We start from the raw sequence: 25,879 nt of genomic DNA, 5'->3' as shown, positions 1-25,879 counted from the left end.
TTCGCTGTATCAATTCTAAGTAAGTACTTTGCTCAAGGTTAACGACAGTGAAGAGCGGGGACTCGAACCTAGGTCCTTCCACAAGGTCACGACTCTAAAATCTCACAAACACATACTGACCCCTCTTCTATCAACAAAGAAACGTTCACTGAAAAGACACATCTGTCTTCACACTGGGTACTCACTATACCCCAGTATTAGTATAACAATTTTAAACCCTTAAACAGTATTTTATTTTTTGACACATTTAGACTTTAAATGAAAGGGTACAAAATATAAGTACAGTAATATCTGGTAGTAAGTTTTACTTTTAGTTGTACATTTCTTGGGGGGAAAAAAAAAAAGTCTGCTAAATTAATAAATGTAAATTATAACTCAAGTCTAAGCCACCTAACTATATAATTATGACCGTCCAGGAACACGTATACAAGGGACGGACAAAAATAAAACATAACATTGTAACATCAAGGACCTAATAAGTAGGGCCACCCTTTGCCTTCAGAACACCTTGAATTCTTCTTGGAGTGTTGTCTTACAAGTCCTGAACTGTGCATAGTGGGATGTTGCACCATTCTCCAAAAAAAGCATCCAGTTCTTTGAGGAATGATGGAGGTGGACATCTACTTCATATTCTGCACCACAGAACGTTCCCTAAAGGTTCAATGATGATCTAGTGACTAGGGAGACCACAGAAGGCATTTGACTTCCTAGTTGTGTTAATGAAACCCCTCTTGAATTTGTTTAGCAGTGTACATGTAGACAGTATGATCCTGAAATATGTGACCATAATGAGAGAACACCATTTGCAACATAGGGTCCACCTGGTCCTGTAAAACAGTTTCATATTCTTTGGCCTTTATACAACCATGCAGATAAATTAGTAGACCTAATTATTATAGTATGATGGCCATAACATTATGGATCCCATACCATGTTTAACAGGTGGCAGACAGACACCGAGGGCTGAAGGCATCCTTTCGTATTCTCCGAACAGAAATAAGGTGAAAGACATCTCATCCAATACTTTCCTCCGTTGCTCAGGGGTCCAGCTATGTACAGAAACTTAATTCTATTACACTTTTTTGTGTAATGACAAATATTTTTAAAAAAATTGTAGGAAGATGATCAGGATTTGTCTATTCTGAGTTTTATGCACCTACTCATGTGATGAACACTGGTGCATAAAGTGGAAAGAAAAATAAGTTTACTTAAGAATCGCATGTGTGCAACTATATCTCTCTTTCGCCTAACGTAACGCATAAATTGTATTTTCTCTGAGATGTACATCACTTTGGAGAAAAGCATCTGCTAAATGAATAAATCCAAACATGGAAGAATATCATGTCATACTAAATCACAACCAATGACATTTATTCACCAAATTCAATGAAAACCATTAAAATGTAAAAACAAGCACCACATTCAATTCATGTAGTTCATGCTTTTCTGTGAAGCACATTAATGTTAAATTACAATTCCTTACCTTATAGTGAACAGTCATTTTTACTGTACCAATTTAGGATACAGTAAACACTACACAGCACATCTAAGCACAAAGTCAGTGTAATTTGCAAAGTGACACAGAAGGTGTTTGGAACTTTGGATCATAAATTTCAGTAAGCCAGATGACCAAAACGTCTCCATCTAGGGTACCGTTTATTGTTCCTCATGTGCACTGGCTGCAGAGCACTGTGACCCTGCACTGGACAACAGGTTATTGATAATAAATTAATGAATGGAGGTACAAAATTAAAGGATCGGCTAGAAAAACGTGTTCAGTTACAAAAAAATATGAAGCTGTTGCTGTTGTCACGACTCACAGACATCTAAATGAACAATGTTGGTCGTTTAATTTTAGCCGACACATTTCTCATCCAGTAACCTATTATTTTTTCCATGAGAAATCATACTCTTCCCATCCCCTCACAACGGGGATTCGCCGAACGGAGTGGTTTGTCGGAACGAATTACTGTGATTCAGCCGGAAAAGCGCAGACACCTGCTGTTTAGCGGAGCTGAAGGACAAAACTGGACACGTTTCACTCGTACATCGCACGTTAGGGTCTGGGCTTTCTAAGATCTCAGTGTTTAAAAAATAAATTCCTTAACAGACAGAGATTAACTCAAATTTGTGCGGAGCCTCGACATCGTTGTGTTGCTAAATCAATCAATTATGTGAATAATTATTATATGTTTCTCCTCCGCGTTTCAATTCATTTTTTAGAAATACGCGAATAATAAATTGTTTGCTAAAACTTAGTCGCAGTTCCACTTTCCATAAGCGGATATGTTCACTTACACAGTGGAATTCCTCAATGTCCGGCTATTTCCAGATTATTACACCGAACATGATGATTTTTAATGGCACTGCGTTTAATACCATTGATTTGGGCCGATACCTATTAGGTTAATTACCCTACGGCGTCGTAATCGCACTTCTACTAAAATAATAGTAGTTAGACAAAGTGCGTAATTCAATATAATATAAAACATGATGACGCGAACAATTCTGCGGTGCGCTACGTTTTACTACTGTTTTTGAAAAAAAAAAAAAATAAGAAAAAGAAAATGAACGCGACGGGGAGTCGGTTGCGGGGAAAAAAAAATATCACTGATAAAATGTAAGTTTCTCCGCTCGCTGCGTTTTTGAGGATCGTTTCGAGGAGCAAAGCAAAGAAAGCGTCGCGGCTCCATTTACCGAGAGTCCCGCTGACTTCCTGTGAAAGACACAAATGGAGCTGAAGGCAGCGGCCCGTCCAAACTGTCCGAAATGTAACCCACAGCGGCGGGCGCTGAACCCACAACATGCCAGGGCAGAAAAGAAAGTACAACGTTCGCTTCCCACCAGTAAGTACTTCACGAGGGGGGGGGCGTCAGCGACGCTCGAAACGCTTCTTCCCGCTGTAATTTCGGCCGGCGTATGTAACACCTGAGCGTCCCGCCCGTTTTCCAAGCAGGGTCGCATCAAGAAGATCATGCAGAAGGACACGGAAGTGGGGAGGATTGCGACCGCCGTGCCCGTCATCATCTGTATCCTCGCGGCGGCAGGCTTTACGGCACGTGCCGTTTCGTCGTCAGCTTCAGCGTTCTGCTCACCTGAGGCTGAATAGCCTGTCCCCAAACGTACCGTCAAGGGCCACGTTCTAAATCCTTACTCCTTAAAAACTCATTTCATTTTCACTGTCCAATTCTAGGTTTCCAAAGTTATGCGGTCATTAAAAGTTTGTCCAGTTGGCGCGTGTTGTTGCGCACGTTGGGTTTTGTGTCGCTAACGTGATGATAACATGGTGAACTGACCTTTGACCTTCTATCAGTTAACATTACAGCAAACTTGATTGACTCTGTACCTGTTCCGTCACACTGGTCCATAGCATACCATGTTGGAACAGTGTATTATTCAACATTAGCGTTTCTCTTCAGAATGGTTCTTGCTTCCTTAGCTTTTGTGATCAGCCAGAGCATTGGAGATGTTCTTGAAATCCTTCCTGATGAAGACCAGTCAGATCACTCAGTCAAAGCACAGTAGGGTGATGTCAATAGCCCACATGTGAGTATCAATGATTATATACTTAGATTGCTGCCCTTTAAAATGGGAAATCAGTGTCTAGTAGGTTTTAGAGGGATGCAAATTATTTATTGCTGAAGTATAACCATTTCTGTGGGTGTTGTCATTCGTAGGAAGCAGTGTATTGAGTCGGAGAAGCTCTTTGACTTTCTGAAGGACCTGGCAGAGCAGGCCACCACCCCTTCCGCACAGATAGAGGTTCGCACCAGGGGGACATGGCCGACCCACAGGTGGGAACCAGAAGCTTAGAATGCTATACTAGCCGCAGTTTGGAAAACCATATCAAGGAAGTGTCTAGCTCCATCTTGGACCTCTAAAGATCTTCTTCTATTGGGTTCCAAAGGATTTTCGATCATCTCTGAGATTCACTCTCATTAGTTATTCAGTCCTGTCTCTCCTAGGAAGAAATGGAAAGACCTCTCTGTCAAAGGAAAGCAATTTGGCACTACAGAGAGAAGCAGGAGAACTAATACTGACCCTTTTGAAGACATGGAACACTTAGACGTGGGTAATTTGTTTAATCTGAAAGTGGGACAAGTGTACATTTGTACAGAAGCATGTGATTTTTATTGCAGCCAAAATATAACTGAAATATACTGTCTGAGAACTCACTGAGTGGTCACTTTTGATTTTCTCTCTCCATTCCTCTGGCATTTTCCACCCGTCTCCCATTTTTCTGCTAAGCAGTAGATTTATTTTTGTTGTGGAGGACTTTGGCTTGAAGCTTTGGAACACACATAGATCAGCCTTGTTGAACAGGTAGGCCAAGGAATCTAATTGTCAAGAATTTTTTTGCAGACAGACACACATGTATGTGTGTGTATGCATAATCACGGAGAAGACCGCTGTTGATGTAAAGGTGATTTGGTTGGCTTGTTCTGTTATGCAGGTGACCTTCTGCTGTGGATGTTATACACGACACCTTTCGCCTTTATCAGGATGCTGTAGCGGTGCTAAAATTATTGAATATACTTTTTTGCTTTTGTAGGAACAAGCTTTAGAGTTAGATTTATCTGTATTGTCAAGGTGATTCAGTATAATTAGACTATACTTTTGTATAATCTTGTTGGAGAAGAGGTCTATGTCTAAACTTCATTTTAAATTCCTGAAGTGGAGAAATTAACTTCTCATTTTTGTTGTATAATTTGAATGAAAGGTGGATGTTTTTAGTTGGAACAGGATGTTAAATCCACTGTGTTTTCATTTAGGTTTTTTTTTTTTTTTTTTTTTTTTTTAAACTTATAGAACTTGTAATTAGTTTTGGCTTAATATGAACATGCATTTTTTTTTGCATTGCTTAGAAGATGGATAAAATCTGTTTTCTCCTCTAGAACCATTCAGTTAGTGATGTGCTTTATCTAGAGCAACACACAGCCTATTACTTTCAAACACAATGAGGATTTATTCTGAAAGCAGGATTTAAGATCGCACTTGTAATTTAAACCTGTTTGAGTAAGTTATAGAAGTTGCTTATTCCAGTGTTGTCAATAAACGAATCCAGTACATATTGCAAAATTAGTGTGACAGTTTTGTGCCAATTTCATAATTTATTACAAAAAAATGCTCTAAGGGCCCTGCCTCTTGAGCACTGTTTTCATGTAGCTTTTCAGTTTATCTAACCTGAAGTGTTTTACTTATTTTAAATTAAGTACTGAAACTATATGAAGCTGAACAATTTAAATACTGGAAGTGAAATGTCTTAAATATATTCAGATATTTGGGATAACAGTATAGTCATGCACCTGTGATACTTATAGGCCTATTGCATTAAGGATAAAGTATATATCCCAACCACAAAATTCTAAATAGCTTGCCAAATACTTGTTCTACAACTACCCTCTTAACTGTGCATATACACAAATTAGTTAAAAGCTTTTTTTTTTTTTTTTTTTTAGCAGTTTGTCTTTGCATAAAGACACATTCCAAGAACTTGAGGGGGGAGGGGTAGAAAAACCAAAGGGGATTAAAGGATGTTTTATTATATAATCAACCAATAAAAGGAAATTCACTGCACAATGTGACTGAAGCTTAAACTATAGCAAATAAAGCAAAATGTTCTCTTAGAAGAAACAAGTAGTACATTTCTCAATTTTCAGTACTCATAAGAACATAGTTCCCAATCATATTAACTGAGTCTGGTCTTGAAGCTGGTGTCTTGATCAACTTCCCCCCCCTCCTGCTGCATTTCCTAGGAAAACATCAAGTAATTCCAGGAGTAATCCAGAAAGACAAGCAGGGTTTTCTGTTAGAGGCCAAACTGCCCTCTTAGGAGTTGGTTTCAAACATTAACTGACACATGACACTATTTACAGGATCAATGTCTAATTTGTTTTTTAAAAAGTACAATATTAGTTCATTTAAAATTCCTTTAAAAATAACATTTATTCATAGCAACATATGTGTACAAGGAAAACAGAACACATGCCTAACCTTTTACTCTTTGCACATAGCATTTGAAAATACTAAACTGAACAAAAACAATGATCTAGTGGTTCAGCTTCTCCTTTCTGACCTTAGACACAAATGTTTTAGGTCCTGCACACTTAATCACACCACCATCCAAAAAAGGCACAGTCCACTCACATTTGCTTTAAAGCACTGCTAAGAGGACAACTGTGCTAAAAATGAAAGCATTTATGCACACAAACAGTTGACAGGAATTTCTCTTTACATTTTTCAAGTTCAAATGCCGCATGAGGAGGAAAACAATACAGTACGGTGCATCTTCAGTAGAGCCGTGCGCCATAACCAAAAGTCTGTTTGATGGCCTCAAAGTAGTAGCGTTGCCAGCCCTCTCTTGTTCTCTCTTCCTCACTCCCAGGAACCCCTTTACACTCCATACTCAGCTCCGTGTCGCTACCATGGTCCGTCAAGTTTATGGTAACTGTTGCATAATGTTCTAGAAAAATGAAAAAAAGTAAATGAAATTTTGACACAGAAATCAACTCTGGTTATAAATGCTTCATACAAACTATTGAAATTTTGTTTTTTTTTTTAAATTAAAATGAACCTACCACAGGGCCAGGTGTTGTACCTCCACTTCATAACTATTTTCTGCTCTGGGACCTAAGAAATATTACAGAATAATTTGACTTTTCTTAAATAAGATGTAACACTTCAGGATTAAGAAAGCTCCCCCATCTAAAATCCCAGAGGAAGTGCATTGCCCTCACCAGCTCCTGGAACTCTCCCAGGACATTCCCATCCAGGAGGCGAAACTTCCCCCCTTTCTCTCCTTCTACCAGAGCAGCTCCATGCGTGAAAGCCTGCACCATCTGTAGAACATGCAACGGGTAAAATTTGGTTTTCATCCTTACATTCATGGTTATTTCAAGAAAAGACGCTGCACAGTAAGAGGCAGAGAAATTAAAAAGTAACATCAATGAGATGCATGTTTTGAAGAAAAACCAAAAAAACTTTTCAAACTGAAAACATGAATATTTTGCACTGATTTTTCTGCCGCATCTCCAAAGATGCGGACAGCCACAATGCAAAATGATTACAAGAACGAGGCAGATTAAAAATAAGGAGGCTCAGGGAAGGGAAAAGCCATACCACTGCTCCACAAAAGCAAAAGTATCCCTAATGAATTACATAACACTGCTTCTACATCAACTGCTCTTTACATTTAGAGCAAGCCAAGCAATATTTGAGGACGGGAACGACGACGACTAAAGTACTATTCTTTGCCTAGGTTTTTGTTCAACCTCTGTTCACTGGGAAAAAGAAAAACAAAATGAGGTGTGCACATTCACTTTCATACTTAATAGTAACTGAAGGTGCATCATGTAACAATAGGTGCAACTCCATCTACTCCTGAGGGCCTATGGTGTTGAGACTTGCACTGTTGAGTATATGGTAGAGAATGTTATGTCCAAACACCAGAAGGACAATGGGAAATAAAATTTAAGCTAAAATGGAGGGGTAAAGGATTTTTTAGCAGCCTCTTGGGTTAGTCCTGCTCACCTCCTGGTTGGTGAAGACTCTGTAGAGCTCCTCAGGAGAGGTTAGGAAGGTCTCCTTCATTGTGAACTTGCACGTGGGGATCTTCACCCCTGTGGTGGGCCTGGGGGCTGAACTAGCAGAGCCAAACTGCAGTTTAAAGGTAGAAGTTAACTGGTCAGTATAACTGACATCTTTAAACAGAAATATAGCTTCTCACATCAACTTAGTGTGATCATTGTGATTCAAAACAATTATAAAACTTGAAAACTAGTGTTCCTGGAAATATCCAGAGACGCTGTCCATATTCTGAACGAGGCCACTGTATGAAGCAAGCAAGCAAGAAACTGCCTCTCAAAAGTAAAAAAAAAAAAAAAAAAAAAAAAGTAGTCCTTTAACATTAAAATTATGTAAAAGTTATTTCATTAATCACTATTTAATTAAATAATGCTAAAAGCTACAGAAGCATACACACAACAGTGACAAAACACGGGAAAATATCACACTTAGAAAAGAATAAACAAAAAGAAAAAGGTTGTATAAATGGCTCAGCACCATGCAGGTGATAAAAGGTCTATCATCCCGAATGAGAGAGGACTCAAAGTCTAATGGCAGAAAAAACCCTCAGGAGGCTCTTTCTGAAAATGTACAACTAAAGCAGTCTGTTGCTAAAGGCGCTTCTCTCTTTAGCCTGGGTGGGATGCAGAGGATGCAAATTATTATCCCTGATGACTAAGAGCTTGTTCAGAGTCCTTCTTTGTACTACATCTTCCAGAGTCAAGCCCAACTCCCAGGACTGAGCCTGGCTACATGATTAGTTTATTCAGTCTTTGTATCAACTGTTAGAAATGCCCCTGGTCTAACACACAAGCGCAAAGACTGTTGCTACAACATCTTCAGTGTCAGGGATAGTCCAAAGAGCCTGCGCCACCTCAGAAAGCAAAGGGAAATCTGGCTCTTCTACAGAGTCAATCATGTGGTGACCTTGAGGAGGCTACAAGTGCACGTTTTGTGAAAGAAAAGATGTGCGAGTTAGGGCACTATAGCAATGTTCCTTTGACATGAATGACAAAAATTATACATGTTATACAGAATTATACTGTTGTCCTTATAAAAAAATATGACAATCACACAAACATTTTAAACTAGCATTTCAGTTAACTGCCTGCTTTATATTGGCTGATCAAGTGTTGCAGCATGCACATTTCTCAGTGCTTGGGTTAGAATGATCCTCTTTTTCTTTGCCATCCAGCTTTTTTATGACCAAAATACGTTCTAAATTCTTCCTTACTGATGGTGGTTTCCTTTAAACTGCATCTAAAGTCCGTTTCTTGCTACATTCTTTGTAAACACTAGGGGCCAAAAAAAAAAAAACACTGTTTATGTTCTCATTTCTTGAAGCTGAGCTTCCAAGATAGTGTTTACCTTAGAAGGAAGTGCAATATACAAAGATGAACAGAACAATCTCCAATGGTGGGCATACAAATACAACTTCCAGTGTGCTGTTCCTGTTCTTAGTAATCAAATTATAAGGTTCAGAAATTGGCAGTGCAACTGGTACTCTCTGAACTGGCTCCAAAAAACCTTACGAGAGTACAAACTGAAAATTCAGGAATGTATGTTAAATACTCCTCAAAATATTTGTTTTTCAGGTTGTTGTCTGAGGAATACATGTCCATCTAGCAATGAAATAATTTTAACAAGACAGAGAGATGTCAAACTCTGACATTTAAAGGCACCAGCACACAAAAATCATGAATGTAACGTTGACATATCATGCTAGAGAAACAAAGCCAGCAACCTGTGTTCTTCAGATCATCTTTAAATACAGGTTTATTTTCGGAAATACAGGTCAAGCTCAAACCACACTTATCTAAGAAGCAAAGTAACATGCCAATGATCAATATGTTAAAAACAACCGTAAGCACCTTTAAATGAACAATAAAACCAAAGGATATCAAAAAGACAACTTAGGCCAATGTAACCATGGTGTTTGACACATCATTCTGAGAAAGTACGAAAGTCTCCCTCAAATAAGAACATGGGGTGCAACAACTGGACAATTACAAGGTTCACAAAACTGAGAAATAAATGTTATATATAGATTAAAAACTACATTTATTTATTTAACAGATGCTTTTCTTCAAACCGAAACACACACACACACACACACACACACACACACACACACACACAGTCTGAAACCGCTTGCCCCAAGCGGGGTCGCGAGAGCCAGAGCCTAACCCGGCAACACAGGGCGTAAGGCTGGAGAGGGAGGGGATACACCCAGGATGGGATGCCAGTCCATCGCAAGGCACCCCCAAGCAACATACACCTCATAGAAAATAGTTTGTGCATTACATTATGAGAAAGACAGACGCATGATTAAGTACAGTTAGTTTGTTACTTTTCAATATTTTTAAGTGCTACAACAGACAAAAGTTTAATTTGGACTCATCTCCAGGACTTACCTGAGTTTTGTCTACCTTGACACTGCACTGTGATTCTTGTTGCTTACTCACACCGTTGGCTGTGGGTAGGATCATACCCTGAGTAAACTCTGGGAGGGGGAAACCCACAAGATTGTTACTTATTTTCCTATTGGAAACACAAAGCTAAGAGGTGAACAGCAGGCAATATGGTACATCAGCTGAAGATAAAAGATGTAGTTACCTGTTTTCAGACAGTCTACATAACTCCTTAGTGCAGTTCGAATTTTTTTGACCCCTTCCTGCTTCATGAGGAAAATTAGGGGAGTTTCAGGCTCATCTTTACAAAGTGTCACACTTATCTGTCAGGAACAATGATGGACAGTCATTAAACTCCTTGTATTCTAAACAAGTAACGGAAATCTCACTGTTTCACATCCTTTACACTGATGTGTCAGTTCAGCTTGGTGAGGAGCACTGCTAACCTTTCCAGTTAAGTCAGTAATGGGTTTTCAACCACAAATAAGTACTGTATATAATTAAAACTTACATCCAATTCGTCCATGTCATTCTCATCCGAAAGATTGGGGACCTCTAGGTTTCCTGTATATCTGACCCCCATATTTGAAGTTCCTGCCAAAAAAAAAAAAAAAAAAAAAAAAAATTACAATGACATTTCTCACATGTTGACAAGTAGGCCCTCTTCACATGTTTTTGTACTCTACGCTCAGTACAGCAGGAAAAAGAAGAAACAGAATTGCTCTTATCTCTTGAAAATATAGGGGACAGCTGGTAGTGTAGTGGTTAGAGCTACTGCCTTTGGACCCAAAGGTTGCAGGCTCAAGCCTCACCTCCGGCTGTAGTACCCTAAATTGCTCCAGTAAAATTACCCAGCTGTGTAAATGGGTAAATAATTGTAACCTTAACATTGTAAGTTGCTCTGGAGAAAAGCATCAGCTAAATGAATAAATGTAAAAAGTGTCTACTGCAAAACTACTGATTTACCAATGACAAATTAACAGTACTTTCAATATATCTACAGGAAAAAAAATGTATAAGAATTTATGAAGGACTCCTGAATAAAATAAAGTTTTGGGAATTAAATCTCACAAATATCAGAAACAAAATACAGAACTATTTTCCCCACATAATTCCTTTTTTTCTCTCTTTTTCTTAAAGTCAACCTTCATAGGGGATTTTCAGTGGCTGGCAGAGTAGACACTTTAGCGGTGTGGGAAATTTAAGAGGCTGTCACTGCAACACTTGGCCCTCAACCACCAGCTTACCTTTCCAGGTGGCCTTGACATCCCACTCATAGAAGAAGATAAGCTTCCCCTTGCGGTTGTTGATGGAGGCCTCACCCTCCAACTTGCTGACCTCCGTGATTTCACAGCTGCCCTCCTCATTCTCCACGTACACTCCAAGAAGAAGCTCCTTCAGCTTGTCCGATGACCAGCTGGTAACATCCCGTTCCGTCCTTAAGAACGGGAGATTTACAAAAAAAAAAAAAAAAAAAAAGTTACATTAAATGAACAGTTTAAAACTTTTTACTCAGAAAAACTCAAAGTACACTTTCTGCTGTGGGAATGATTCCTTCCTTTTATATTACATATGCTTCTCCACCATATCATGTAAACTCCAGAAATAGCCCTGCTGGGTCAAACCTACCAGGCTCTTGTATGAATACCAGGAACTTTAAAAGCATATGACATCCATATGGCAAGTATCACTACTTTATTGTTTGAATTGCTAAATGCTGAGTAACAGAAATAACTGTGTTCCTCCTTTTCTTGTTTAAGCTTATACAAGAATCTTTGCAATATAAATTTAAGACACGCCATCTAAAAACATCCTTTTTGCACCAGAACGTTCAACACAAGAGTGCAAAGGTATGAATTTTCATTAATCAGATGGTGTGACATTTATCCATAGGGGTAATATTGATTTCGTTAACCACTTGTTCAATTGGAGGTTGTGCAGAGCCTTTACTGTAGGTCAAAGGCACAAGGTGGACTACACCCTGGACCACCATCAGCCCATTGAGAATGAATGAACGTAAATAATAAATGTTTAATGACAGATGCAAGCAGAGGCTTTTTCCTGTACACAGCCTAGTGCCTCCTTTCCTAGATTTCTGGCACTTATAATGTAGCCATTTTCTAAGATGGCCATAAGAAACATGGGCTCCAGTCAGGAGATGTTTAACTTTTTAAAATTGTCTTCTTTGGAACATGACATCGATATGTCAATGATTATCCTATATTTTCCCCTAAACATGCCTTCAGAAGGGGGGGGGGGGCAGAGCTCATTGCAAGAAAAAGGCAATAAACCAAGTAATCAAGGGTTGTTATAGACTCAGGTCAACCATCTGATGGAGGAAAAATTGGGGCTTGCGGTCCTTTCCATTGCCAACCATACTAGTTCATCTTCAGAGGTAGATCAAACAGCTTGGAAGAAAGTGACAAGTGGAGAGTTAAATTATCAGATATCTGATCAAAAGAACCATGCTTGTTTTATGAAAGACTTGTGATCAAATGAGTAGTATGGAAACTAATTTTGCGAAGCTGGGTGATGTCAATGCTGAATTAAATAATCTACTTCTCACCAACTTAACTAATCATGTGAATAATTTTGAAAATTGCTTTGCCGGCACTAAACACAGGCTCTGCTTTGGAAGAGAAGGATGAATTTCAAGATGAATCAGCAGCCAGCCTTGTGCAAAAAAGACGTGGTGCTGAGCAAAAACTGGACAAATTAAGTATAAATACAGTTATTATTTAAAGATGTTGGCTTTGCCCAAGAATGCTGAAGGAAGCATTCCTCGAACAACCATGAAGGACAAACCACGTTCCTGGGTTGGAATGCCAGCCACTTGGCTTCCTATTGATCTTGATTTCACTTGCAGACTCCATATCCATGCTTCCAACCCAAATACCCACCCAGGGAACATTCTAGTCTGCAACTCTGAACACATCAATTTAGCCAGAGCAAAGAAACACAGTATCATCTTTAAAGATTCCCATCTGTGATTTTATTCAGATCAGTCAGGTAAAAATCAAGGTGATGATGCAAAGATGAGATTGCAAGAGCTTTTAAACAATGAGTGATGTACTGCGATTTCTCTTTCCCAGCCTGGTAGAGATGTTTGCACGAAAGAAAGATCCTCCAGTTCGACAGCCTGTTGTCCATCACTGCATTTTGGGCAAAATCTGAAAGACTGACACCGACAAGTATTAACAGAACTAGAATAGTCTCTTCCTTTTGTGGTTTTTCTGTTATTATAGTTTTGGTTTCTTCACTGGCTGTTTACATTGCACTTTTTACTGTTCAGGGGCTTATGCTTTACATTTTATCTATGTAGCTCTACAGGGAGCAGATACAGATTGGGATGCGTAGTGAGGGGTTAGGGAGGTGCATGCCCTGTTTGGCACCTGTAAATAAAGTGTTGCTTGATAAGTCCTCAGAGAGGGTTGGGGGCCCGACAACATAACAACGCATTACATATTTACACACATATACAAAATCCAAGGACTAAACAAATAAGTAAAATGGGTCTTCAGGACAGGACATCATAAGGTGATAAAAATTAAGGCAAGCATTACACACTGTTATCATTGTAACTAAATATTGAACTTGGAGTTCTGACAAAGCTATCTGCTCAGAACAAGGGTTGTGTTCATTCTGTTAGAAATAGTTAATAGCCCACCATCTATATATTTACCTGGGGGGGTGGATCTGGCCAAGCTGACTGCAGAATCTTACTGAAGCTATTTTCTTATACAATACTGACTGCTGAATAAAGATCTAGTGTAAAACAGATACTCTACTGCAGAAACAGTAATTACACTCAATCACACATGTAGGAAAACAGCTGAAAACCATGGCATCAAGAATTGCAATAATAGTAAAACAAGTGTATAGTATATACAAACCAGGGATATTTACAGGGTATTTTGTAAATCACCCCTATTTCTTTAAACTGTTTAAGTGGAGAGTTGTATTTAAGAAGTTTGTTTTCCTGATATTAATTTTAATAATACTGAGTTTCACTTGAAGCATTTTAATGCCCTTTACAGCTTCCTTATTAACATGACTCGTAGTAATTGCAATATATTATCCACAGCATTTTCTAGAATAGAAACTATGCCACTGGTTTTCCTTAACCATTTTCCTTTTATTTCAGATTATAAAATATCTGAATGTTCAGATACCAGTCAGAACAATGTGTGGAATCCTTTCTGAGGATTTTTTTGAGGCTTTTTAATGACAGCATGGTGGCACAGCAAGTAGCGCTGCTGTCTCAGTGCCTGGGTGGTGCAAGAGAACATGGGTTTGATCCCTGCTCAGTCTGTGTGAAGTCTGAATGTCCTCCCCGTGTCTGCGTGAGTTTCCTCCGGGTGCTCTGGTTTCCTCCCACAGTCCAAAGACATGCTGTTCAACTTCACCCATAATGTGTGAGAGTGAGAGAAAATGTTCCACTGATGTATGGATGAGTGACCCATTAAGTAAGTGTATCTAGCAGTGCAAGTCACCTTGGTGACTAAGGTGTGTGGGCAGATAACACTACACAGATTTCATTGGAAGTTGCTTTGGAGAAAAGCATCCCCGTTAAATAAATAATCTGTCAGAAAAAGCTTGACAGAAAAAAATCCAAACGAAATCCTATTTTTGTTATTCATATTAGCAGTATGAAACCAAAGGTTGTGAAAAGTGTAAAAAAGCAAATACGCTGTTGTATTTCTTACATTCTCAATACACGTTGCCGCCGGAACGTGGACGTTCGGCGCGCACTGCGCATGCGCTCGCACGGCACCGGCAGTCTGATCCCGAAGTTCCGAGCACCACTGCACCGGCTGAAATGGTCACCAACAGTTCACCTGGCTAGAGAGGGGGGGGGTACACCAGTGCGTGGTTTTTGGTCACCACCTCAGACACCCCACCACTATGCAACCTTCAATATGTCATGTACCGGCGAAAAAAACAGCTATTCCTCGGAAAATATCACCAGCTATCTCACTGTGACCGCTTCACCGACGTGTTCATGCATGGTCTTTGCGTGGTTGGGGCGGCCGATAACTCATCTCATCATCTACGAGCCCAGAACGATCAAACAACTCCGTGTCTGTCGTGTCGAGTCCCAGGCTTGATCGCGTGCCCCTTCCCGCGTAGAAAACTTGGAGGACACCTAGGCTAACACAGCTCTAGTTTGTACTTATGAACCCCAAAGACTGTCCACGCACGAGTACTGGTGACAGAGATCCGCAATCGATCTCCGCGCTCTCACTCACCAGTGCCAGTTGTTAACATTCGTGGCATCGGCTCTCTCCTCCACGATCCAGCGAGGGTCTCCTTCTCCCCACTTAGCCATGGTGCCTTTCTAGAACAGGGTAAAAAATCTTTGACTGCTACACGTGACGTATACTCACAATACAGACACACGCCTTTCAACTAATTAATAACCAAATCGGCTCAGTGAGTAAATCAGCACGACCTGACTGACACAACTGGTTCTCCTACTACCGCACACCAGCGTTTACTACTCCTAGCTGTCGCGTTCTAGAAGGCTCTCGGCACCTCTCGTTTAAGCTCTCCGTGGAAACTACTGGAAGCGGAATTGCGTCACTAGCGTGTCTCGGCCGAATGTCTCCTCCCGTAATTGCCCGCGAGATTCCAGAGCATCCGTTCTCCCAATTTCAAATACGTAGATATATCCTTAAAATGGCAGTAAGTACGATAACTAGAGGAACACATTTTATGTGAATCTGAAATATTAAAACAAAACAAAAAAAACCTCCAAGCCTTCCTTCAGTACTTTACTTTCTTTAGAGCCATTGTTATTACTACTATTATTATTATACTAACGGTAAGATTCACTGCATAGTCCCCGGGTTTTGGTGTTGATAAACGGGGGGGGGGGACACAAAACCATAGCAGATCCTTTGGCGATAGCAGCTTCCTTGCAGTCGGACATCCAGGACCAGCCGGCACAGTGCACATCGGGATTCTCCTCACTGTAAGTCAGAAGCTGAAACTGATCCCGGAACAGTTCGCAGCAAGCTAAGAACGTTGCTCGCAGCTGACCGCGCAGAGCACGGAAGCGATGGAAAAACAGGAAGGAAGAGTATTGGACAAAGAAGTGATACTCGGGCTTTGTAGTTGTGGTGTCTGAATTCACTATTCCTTCTGTATGATAGGTTGAAAAAGTAGTACTACATGTCCCAGAGCTAATGCAGCTGTTGTGCAGATTTAAGCTGTTGCCAGTGACGGGTGTATTACTTCAAGGTAAAAACTGATTTTGCCATTTGCCTAAGGCAAATAAGGGAATAAAGATGATTATACTGTTGAGAAAATAATGTTAGCAGAATGACAGGCTGCTTTCACGGCTAATACGATATAGTACCTAACGAAATACCGCTTAAGCTTGCAACCTACCTAGGCTAGCAAAGTTTGACAGCACGAGTTGATTGATCATCTCTACTAGTAGTCTCATCTGACATGATGATGACGTACTTTACTCAAATAACTAAACGAGTAACAGTGTACTACAGTGTCAGTTTCAAAATTTTGCGCGTGTCAGTCTCCTCCGCGTCGCGCGCCTAGTGTGTGTCAGCTTTGCTTTGTTTTCTCCTCTGTAAGTCGTCATGCAGTAACAAAATACAAACGATACTTTTATTGTTGCTTTTTTTTTACATTTTTCAGATGATGAGGAGTAAACCAGATGAGGATGACTACTGGAATAGTTCCAAGTGCAGAGCCTTCACGTTTGACGACGATTATGATGAACTTTCTAGTGTACGACACGTCAGATTTTATATATTTGTGCGTGTGAGCATGTGTGCAGATATGTACCACTAATTATATTTGTGTCTTACCAAAATAAAGGAAATAATGGCAAAAATTAAGGGTGAATTTTTCTTAATGTTATTGTGCTGCCAGTTAAAGGAATCGAAACGAGCGGTGAACAGCATCCGCCAGTTTGTGGTTGATGAAGACGAAGATGAAGATGATATGGTAAAAGTCAGCTGGAGTGGCGAACCCATTGGAAGTATGCAGACTCTCTTTGCTACATGTTTACTCTGTGGCTCTTCTACCTGAATAAGTGGGAAGCTGGGAGCCTGGGGTGCAGTGAAAAACATTTAGTTCTCTTTGGTTGTGTTTCTGTAGGTATCACCTGGTCTATCAAGGAGACGGCCTCAAGTACGAAGCAGGAGCAGAGCTTCCCCAAAATCGACAGTGGCCCCTCATTACCCCGGCAGGGCTCTGGCTACTCCCTCAGCTCCCTGTTTAAAGGTGCCGAACCTTTCCCCTAACATTAGATTTACTCCTTTAGCTGACACTTCTCTCTTAAGCTATTTACAATGTTTGCACATTTATGCAGCTGGGTAATTTTGACCGACCCCATTTAGGGTAAGTACCTCGCTCAAGGGCACTACAGCAGTAGGTGAAATTTGAATGGGCAGCGTTCAGAGCTAAAGGCAGCAATTCTAACCACTGCGCTACCAGCTGCCCTATTAGATATATTCCAAGGTTGTTGTGAAGGTAATTTCCCCTTCTCTTTACCTCTTCGGGGGGGGTGCAGCGGGTGTGCCCGGGTCCTGCTCTCTGGTGGATCTGGGGTTCGAGTCCCGTTTGGGGTGCCTTGCGATGGCCTGGCATCCCGTCCTGGGTGTGTCCCCTCCCCCTCCAGCCTTGCGCCCTGTGTTGCTGGGTTAGGTTCCGGTTCGACAAGCAGTTTCAGACTGTGTGTGTGTCTTTGCCTCTTTGCTTTGTATTACTAATCTGAACAAATGTCTAATTGAATGTTACCTTTTTCAGGGAGGGGTAAAAGTGGTAGTTTCCAGGCCATATCAGAATGTAAGTGTTCCTGTTTGGTCCATAAATAGTGCATTACCATATGTTATGCAGAGCCTAAAATCAAACTAAAAAAAGTTTCCTTACATGTCATAGCTTTCTCTGAACCATCCACCAGGAATTTTGCACCTGAGCTACGGAAACCCAAGTCTGAATACAAGGTAAATTTACTTTTTAATGTTTAATGTTAGTGGCTCGCCGGCATAGATTTGATGTGCAGTTTGCGAGAATTCAAGTGTGTTTCGTGAAAGTCAGGCATTGTTATTCTATTTGCTCTACTGTGTGAAACTATTTCATATTCTATAGGTTTATTAGTAGTTCATTGTAAATGTATTGCAGTACACAGTAAAACATTAAAATGACCAAAACTAGATCAGTTTTGTGGGTTTCAGTCAGTTGCATAAGATCTTTTTTATGATAAGATCATGAACTGGCTACAACAGCAGTTGTACACTGAATGTATTCTAAATTAAAAGAGCCCTTTTAGTGTCAGTGTCATGGCATTTTGCAGGACTATGTCAGTGACTGGAGCCCAGAGGAGACCGTGAAGAGGATGCAGAGGGGAAAGGTATTCTGCCTTCTCAGTATCATCAAAAACCTAAGCAGAACAGTTTTTCAGCAGTGACTTTTCATGTTTAGAAATTCCTTTGAGAAAAGTCAAAGCACACTTCTTTTAGAAAATATATTTAAAATTATACCCATTATACAACATGGGCATCACCACCGAAGCTGTTTTAAGTAGCTTTGCATGTTGTTGGATTTGACTGATGGTTTCTAGAGCTAGTTAAAACGGCCTGATAGGATGCAGCCGCTCAAGACCCCTATGCAATTGCCTTTTATTACCTGATAAACTCAAATCTTGATCTTTCTGGTGTAAATTTGAGCCTCCCAGGTGGCCATAGTTATGGTGATAGTCTGGTTTTTTTTATTCCCTCCTATGTTTTTTTTTTTTTTTTTTTTTTTTTTTTTTTGCAGTTTTGCTCCTTGGAAACATTCCGCTCCCTCAAGGATAAGATGCAACTTTTGGATCAGGCTGTCTGTGCAAACGATGGAAATGTCATTACTGCTGTATGTACACATGTGTTTTTACAAAAGTATTTTTTGCAATGTAAATTAGGTTCCATCTATTATAATTGTATACTAAAGTTATGCGCTAATCCTTCCAGGTTTTAATTTATTTGAAGAAGTCATTAAGCAAAGGTAAGAGTGTTGTATTTCTCTTGCTAGCTGGTGATGTCTGTGATTTGTTTAATCATTTTGTTGAACATGAAACTTATATCTAAAGTAGCTTTTGGTTGTGGTGTACATGTACTTGTCACCTGACAAATACTCTATGTTGCTTAACAGAGGTACTCTCCAGAGAGCTTATGTCAAGAGATGTAGCCCTTCGGCACTATATTCACTATTTGAAGGAAATGGGGGAACAGAAGCTACTTGTGGAGCTGTTCAAGTAAGTTGACAACCAAGTAAGTGCTTACTTTTTAATACAAGATAGCATTCCGTGGGACATACCGTATGCCACTGAGGTGAAATATAATAATAACTGCAACAATAGAGATGGCTGTGCAACCAGTTTCATTTCAGTCAGATACTGTGATGCCCTTTTTGTGCTTATGACCTATTCTAGTGCATTGTGTTTTTCAGGTCATTAGGTAGAACTGAGGACATGGCGGTAAGTAACCACTGCCAAACATTGAGATAAAGTGCAGAGTTTCTAACTGGATCCTGGGTCCTTGCTTCTGCTCTGTCCTTGATATAAGTGTCACTCACTCTGTGCACAGCTACTGCAATACAGAGAGCATCTCAGTATCAAAGATGAAGTTCGCAGGAAAGAGTACTTGAAAAGTTGCATTAGGTAAGAACAGGTACATTAATTTATATTGCATAATACATGTTTTATCGCTACCTGTGAAGCGCTGTATGTGTTACTTGCTAAAAGTGGTACTTGTAATGTTTGTGGCCTGTGTTTCAGTCTTCCTTTTCCACCAGATGATGCTGGTCATGTTCAAGACCACTACACTCTATTAGAGAGACAAATTATTATAGAGGTGAGAGTTGTATATTCATTCGTGCCTCTTTCATCACCCACAAATGAATGAGGAAAAAAACTGTACGATTAAAGTGGCAGAGAAAACAGCTGAAAGCAGACTAGCTGGTTAACTTCTTTTTTTAGCAAACAAAGGTATCTAGTAAAGTATTTTATGTACATGTCAAATATCATTAAGTGATATGCCTTGGAAATGAATTGAACTTGTGATTTAATCATTGAAACTGTTTACTTGAAGTGAAAGTGGCAATTTGTGTTGTAGCATGTTGTACAGTCCAATGTCCTATTCTCCTGTAATCATACAGGCTAATGACAAGCATTTAGAAAACAAGGGGCAGGTTGAGGTGTTCAAAAAACATCCTAGAAAGGCCTCTATCCTGAACATGCCCATCATCACCACCTTGTACTACTCCTGTGTCTACCACTACGGGGAGTCTGAGGTATGAGCCACGAACACACATCAGCTCCAGTTTCCCTTCAAGCTTTCTCTAACTCTCCCCTCAACAGTTTCCCCCCCCCCCCCCCCTCCTTTAGTATTTGCTTGTACTAATCCATAGTCATTTGTTGCAGGGAACATACAGCAGCCCAGCAAACATCAGGTCAACATTTAAAGTAAGACCAGGCATTTTTGGTGTAATTTTTTTCATTTTATTGTGCATTTCTGAGATTTTTAGTTTCTGTTCAGCAGACTGGAAATTGGTTCCAGTGCACTCATTCTAATAAAAATAGAAGTTGCTCTGATTTGTCAATAAGCAGATTTATTTTCATGCCAAGACTTTTGGGATACATACGTATATTAACCACATTTTACTGCTATTTGGGTTTTCCCTTACAGGTCATAGAGTATGTGATAACTAAATAGTTTCTCATTTTGTTAGTACTAGTTTGTGAATTCCCAGATCAGTTTATCAATAAAACATATCACACACACACACACACATTTTCAGAACCGCTTGTCCCTTACGGGGTCACGGGGAACCGGAGCCTACCCGGCAACACAGGGCGTAAGGCCAGAGGGGGAAGGGGACACACCCAGGACGGGACGCCAGTCCGCCGCAAGGCACCCCAAGCGGGACTTGAACCCCAGACCCACCGGAGAGCAGGACTGCGGTCCAACCCACTGCGCCACCGCACCCCCTTAAAACATATCAGTCCCTGTGAATTACGTTAGGGGGTGTGGTGGCACAGTGGGTTGGACCGGGTCCTGCTCTCCGGTGGGTGCGGGGTTCGAATTCCGCTTGGGGCGCTTCGCGACGGACTGGCGTCCCGTCCTGGGTGTGTCCCCTCCCCCTACAGCCTTTTGCCCTGTGTTGCCGGGTTAGGCTCTGGCTCCCCGCGACCCCATATGGGACAAGCAGTTCAGACAATGTGTGAGTGAGTGTGAGAATTACATTATTCATTTCTTGTAATGTATTTATCTGAAAAAACCTTTTCCCCTGCAGATTTCAGAAAAACAGTATCTTCTCACAGCACTGAGTGCAAGGGCAAAACTGAAAGAGTGGCTTGATGTAGGCAGCCTTTTCACCACCAAGAACTGGTTAGGCTACACTAAGAAGAGGTCGCCGATTGGGTTTCACCGAGTGGTGGACATTCTGCATAAAAACAATGCACCAGCCCAGGTAGTGTTGCTCAGGCCCAATTTAATTTCATAAAAGCTTTTACCAGTAGATGGCAGCTTAGTATAGTTTTCTTTACCACGATTTAACATGGGTGTTTCAGTACTTTGTATCGCCTACTCTAACGAAAGTTTTGAAATGTAATTCAAAGAAGTAGAATTGTCAGAATGAATTGTGTTCACATTATTGTGTGTCTCTCTATGTACCTATATTTTTCTGTAACAGTCCACTCTGTAACTCCGTGTGACATTCACTCCAGGTGCTGCAGGAGTATGTGTGTTTGGTGGAGGATCCCAACCTGAAGATCAGCCTCGCCCAGAAGTATAAGTGCCATGACATCGTCATTGATGTGAGCCTGGCCACAAAGAAAACACTTTTTTGCTTCTACTTGTAATTTTACAATCAGGGATTCTGCGTAGAGGGAAAAAACACTTGTACCTCATCTTACTAACAGAATTGAGATCAGAAGTCTGTTCATAATTTGGAAACTGTACCAATAATAATAATAATTATAAACCTCTATCTTGGTAGTTTCAGTAAAAGTCTGGGATATAGCAGTAATTTATTATAAAAAGCCAACAAAGTCAAAGTGGCTTTATTGTCTTTCAACCATATACAGCTGGTACAGTATACAGTGAAAGAAAACAACATCCCTCCAGGACCATGGTGCTACATAAAACAACACAAAGCTGCCAACACAGGACTACATAAAGTGAACATGCAAGTGCAAGTAGACTTAAATCGACCTTATGAGTGTTTTTTGCCTTCTGAGGGTGGCAAATATGAATGCAGTCAATTTCCACGCTACAATACATTCTAGTAAATCCAGTAGAGAAGAAAATGCAATTAAAAGAAGTAAACTAACATTTCCGTGTCACTGAAAATTCATAACTTGGCTGTTCATATGACAAGTTTACAATTCTAAACAGTTCAAGGAAATGTAATAAAATAAAATTGGTGTCACAAGCTCAGTTCATATACAACTAGAACTAAGAGAAAGATAAGATCAAATTTAATGAAGGGAAAAAAAAGAAAAAAATTACAAAAATATAGAAAATTGGAAAGGGAGCAAAGTGATTTTCACAGCACTATATACAGAAAGAAAAGCAGCAAGCTAATTAGTAAAACTTGAACAAACTGCTTACTGGCTTTTAACAGTAACAGATTCTCTGACTAACTCAGCCTCATAAATGTTCTCATTTTGTTTTCATAAATGTTTTAACATTCTTTCTACTTCAACTCAGATGTACAAGGACCAAAAGGACCGCCAACAGCTGATTGTATACCAGGGCAAGGTGGAGAGGGGATCACCTGAGGATAAGAAGATTCAGGATATCCTTAACAACACGGTAAATGGGAGGGCCTTCCCAATGGAGCTATGTGATATGTTGTTACAAGTCCCCTTGACAGAGAGGTTGCCTTGAGGAATGTATGTTTTCCTTTTACCTACCTTGTAGCTGTCCATTACATTGCTTCTTTCCAAAATGACTGAGGTAAATTGAAGAACAATGTGTAGATCTGATCTGGGAGGAAATGTGGTAGAGTTATCAGTTCTTTGAAGATAAACAACATCACAGGATTTTCCTTGTCACACCAGACTTTAATATTGTAAGCCATACCAAACTTGCATCTCTATAAAATGAGGGTAGGGCTTTTGACCTGGATGGTGTGGATTTTGGATGTAACAAGTAGTACGTGCCAGTCCCTGTCCCTAGTTTTAAATAAGACCCTGTCTTACGCTTCTTTACAAGGTGTTTGTCATTGCTTATGGAAACAAAGGGGGACACATAGATGTTGATGAATATTGTTAGCAGCAGTAAACTTAGTCATTCACTGTATAAATTTTTGTAACAGATGGTATAAATAACGCACTACTACCTATAGTAACATTTCCTGTGTTAAAAAGCTTCCTCTCGGAAACAATGCCACTGTTGTCTAAAGTTCGGCTACACCATCAGTGGCTCAGTAGTACACTGGTACCTCCCTTAGTGTGCCACAGATTTAATTCAAACACTGTGATTTTCACTTTAACTTTGTATGGAATTAGACAATGGATACAAAGTGGTTTGTTTTTTTTCTTTCAGCAAATCCGGTGGAAGAACTGACCCCATAATCAAATCACTTGTGAGCAGAGAGGTAGTAATATGGATTCCTATGATTTCTAGTAACTACGCCTTTTCCAATCAGAGGTTTCTTTTTGCTGTGACAACTGTCCTTTTATATGGTGCACAGGATGCTCAGAAAATAAAATTGTCTGAGGAGGAGCAACTATAAGAAGACCAAAGTAGTTGCTCTTAGTGACTGAAAAAGTAGTGTTTGTTTCTATTACTTCTGTTAATAATCACTAATGAACACGGAAATAGACATCAGTTGTCATTTACGTTGAATGTCAGTATTGCTTATGATGTAGAAATTTCAGCAAAGTATTTTTGCTGGAAGTACATAAACATGCAGAAGCCAAAAATTTAAGCATTTGTGGCATTTTTCTTTTTGTATGAACATTCCTTAATAAATAGTTTACTGTGTTTGTTTTAAATGTCATTTACATACAGTAGATTTCTCACAAGCAATCATGAATGCCTGAACACAAAGAAGTCAAATGAGCAAACATGTGAAAAGGACAATGGTCAGGACTCACCGGTGCAGCTTTGTACAACATACCACACGGGCAGCGGAGACCTGGTGTAGAAGGGGTGGTTGTATGAATGCCGAGTTCCAATATCAAACACCTATCCGGGAGTTTGTAAAACTATTCTGAGGGGGTTTCCCATGTCCAGCAAAGGAGACAGGAAGTGGGTGCCCATCTGCTGTTCCAATTACCTATTGTTCTGAGCTGTATTCCACATGTCAAGAGTTCCCCTGAAACACCATTAAGCCCAAGCCCAAACTTCCTCCAGCCTGTTGAAAGTCACCTCCTGTCAAACTTTTTTTTTTAAACTGCTTAGGATGACTGCTGCCCTGTGACTTCTTTTCATTCAAGACTTGTCAAGAATGTCGCTATGCTCGTGTCTGGTGGCTCATCATAGAATGTTGTTTCTGAGGCTATGCATCAACAAGATTCTAACTTTTATTATTTATGTTCACTATGTATATCTGTCATTATTGTATTTGTTATTCACTGTCTCAAAGACAGCACACACAGTATATAAAGTGACACATATGCCTTACCCCATGTGGCTGGGCACCTTCACTCACATTTGATGCGAATGCAAAATCCATGCGGCGGGTTTGACCAGGTCCTGCTCTCCAGTGGGTCTGGGGTTCGAGTCCTGCTCCTCCCCCTCCTACTCCCCCCGCCTCCTTCGGTGGGCCGCGGCTATTCAAAGGGTCTGTCACCCACAGTACGCACGTACGGAGCGCGCAGTCGCTACACCTGCTTCATATGAGAGTATTGCTGTACAGCTTAGGGTGAGGAGCTCAGTCACCCGGGAGGAGCTCGGAGTAGAGCCGCTGCTCCTCCGCATCGAGAGGAGCCAGTTGAGGTGGCTCGGGCATCTGTTCCGGATGCCTCCTGGACGCCTCCCTGGGGAGGTGCTCCGGGCTTGTCCCACTGGGAGGAGGCCTCGGGGCAGACCCAGGACACGTTGGAGAGACTATGTCTCCCGGCTGGCCTGGGAACGCCTTGGGGTTCCCCCAGAGGAACTGGAGGAGGTGTGCGGGGAGAGGGAGGTCTGGAGTACTCTGCTCGGACTGCTGCCCCCGCGACCCGGCCCCGGATAAAAGCGGAGGAAGATGGATGGATGGATGCTGTACAGCCACGAGGCATGACCTGCGCATATCTTTCCGCGGTGAGTCCACGCATCTTTCTCGCACACGAGACTTGCACAGTGACTTTATTAATGCTGTCGGTGCCTTGCGATGCACTGGAGTCCCGTCCTGGGTGTGTCCCCCTCCCCCTCCAGCCTTGCGCCCTGTGTTGCCGGGTTAGGCTCCGGTTCACTGCGACCCCATTTGGGACAAGTGGTTTCAGACGATGTGTGTGTGTGTGTGTGTGTGTGTGTGTGTGTGTGTGTGTGTGTGTGTGTGTGTGTGCGCGCACGCAAAATCCATGCCATGCACATGGAGCTTTTTGTAGAAACCATGAAATAGCTGAGGTTATTAAACATAAATTAATAGCTATTAAACTTGAAAGTGTACTAAAGAGTACTGCAAATCTATATTCTGCATAAATGGGGTGAAAAATAAAGCATTGTGATATGCAGCATTTGTGTCATCTTTATTTTTAGAAAAGTATTGTCGGACTATTAAAACAAAGGTGGTACATGATCACATCTGTGAAATGCTGTAACCTTTTGACCTTTTCCCATTTCTTTTATGTATGCGTATATTTGCAATTTCATGTGACGTTTCAATTTCTATGTTGCTGTGATCCAGTTTTTCTAAAGTGTCTACCCATGAGTGAAGATAACATTGTTTTATATTCATGCAAA

The 25,879-nt window shown here is 40.7% G+C and overlaps 3 protein-coding genes across 6 annotated transcripts; 2 read left to right on the top strand and 1 right to left on the bottom strand.

Annotated features, from left to right (window-relative positions):
* Nucleotides 1–2,396: 2,396 nt before the first annotated feature.
* On the top strand, nt 2,397–4,641 carry LOC108919525 (dr1-associated corepressor). 4 transcript variants are annotated; one of them, XM_018727519.1, is made up of 7 exons: nt 2,397–2,846; nt 2,957–3,029; nt 3,453–3,546; nt 3,678–3,794; nt 3,966–4,068; nt 4,252–4,323; nt 4,454–4,641. In XM_018727519.1, the coding sequence occupies exons 1-6, from the start codon at nt 2,805–2,807 to the stop codon at nt 4,252–4,254; spliced, it is 432 nt and encodes a 143-aa protein (XP_018583035.1). In that variant the 5' UTR covers nt 2,397–2,804; the 3' UTR covers nt 4,255–4,323; nt 4,454–4,641. The 4 variants fall into 4 exon arrangements, with proteins under 4 accessions (XP_018583035.1, XP_018583033.1, XP_018583037.1 ...); XM_018727517.1 differs by lacking the exons at nt 4,252–4,323; nt 4,454–4,641 and having other exon boundaries at nt 3,966–4,234; XM_018727521.1 differs by lacking the exons at nt 4,252–4,323; nt 4,454–4,641 and having other exon boundaries at nt 3,970–4,136.
* Nucleotides 4,642–5,522: 881 nt separating this feature from the next.
* On the bottom strand, nt 5,523–15,545 carry ahsa1a (AHA1, activator of heat shock protein ATPase homolog 1a). Its single transcript, XM_018727846.2, has 9 exons — nt 15,224–15,545; nt 11,222–11,412; nt 10,486–10,568; nt 10,180–10,297; nt 9,978–10,066; nt 7,531–7,656; nt 6,738–6,839; nt 6,579–6,630; nt 5,523–6,463 (listed from the first exon to the last, which is right to left on the bottom strand). The coding sequence occupies exons 1-9, from the start codon at nt 15,301–15,303 to the stop codon at nt 6,291–6,293; spliced, it is 1,014 nt and encodes a 337-aa protein (XP_018583362.1). The 5' UTR covers nt 15,304–15,545; the 3' UTR covers nt 5,523–6,290.
* Nucleotides 15,546–16,155: 610 nt separating this feature from the next.
* Nucleotides 16,156–23,989, top strand: vipas39 (VPS33B interacting protein, apical-basolateral polarity regulator, spe-39 homolog). Its single transcript, XM_018727770.1, has 19 exons — nt 16,156–16,217; nt 16,635–16,727; nt 16,872–16,980; nt 17,100–17,225; nt 17,751–17,789; nt 17,883–17,947; nt 18,298–18,354; nt 18,762–18,854; nt 18,953–18,986; nt 19,134–19,236; nt 19,431–19,458; nt 19,568–19,641; nt 19,759–19,834; nt 20,139–20,273; nt 20,404–20,445; nt 21,276–21,452; nt 21,709–21,798; nt 22,694–22,798; nt 23,534–23,989. The coding sequence occupies exons 2-19, from the start codon at nt 16,635–16,637 to the stop codon at nt 23,552–23,554; spliced, it is 1,467 nt and encodes a 488-aa protein (XP_018583286.1). The 5' UTR covers nt 16,156–16,217; the 3' UTR covers nt 23,555–23,989.
* The last annotated feature ends 1,890 nt before the right edge of the window (nt 23,990–25,879 follow it).

The sequence above is a fragment of the Scleropages formosus genome, chromosome 15 (genome assembly GCF_900964775.1).
Source record: "Scleropages formosus chromosome 15, fSclFor1.1, whole genome shotgun sequence".
Classification (NCBI taxonomy): domain Eukaryota; kingdom Metazoa; phylum Chordata; class Actinopteri; order Osteoglossiformes; family Osteoglossidae; genus Scleropages; species Scleropages formosus.
This window is presented reverse-complemented; position numbering and strand designations above follow the sequence as displayed.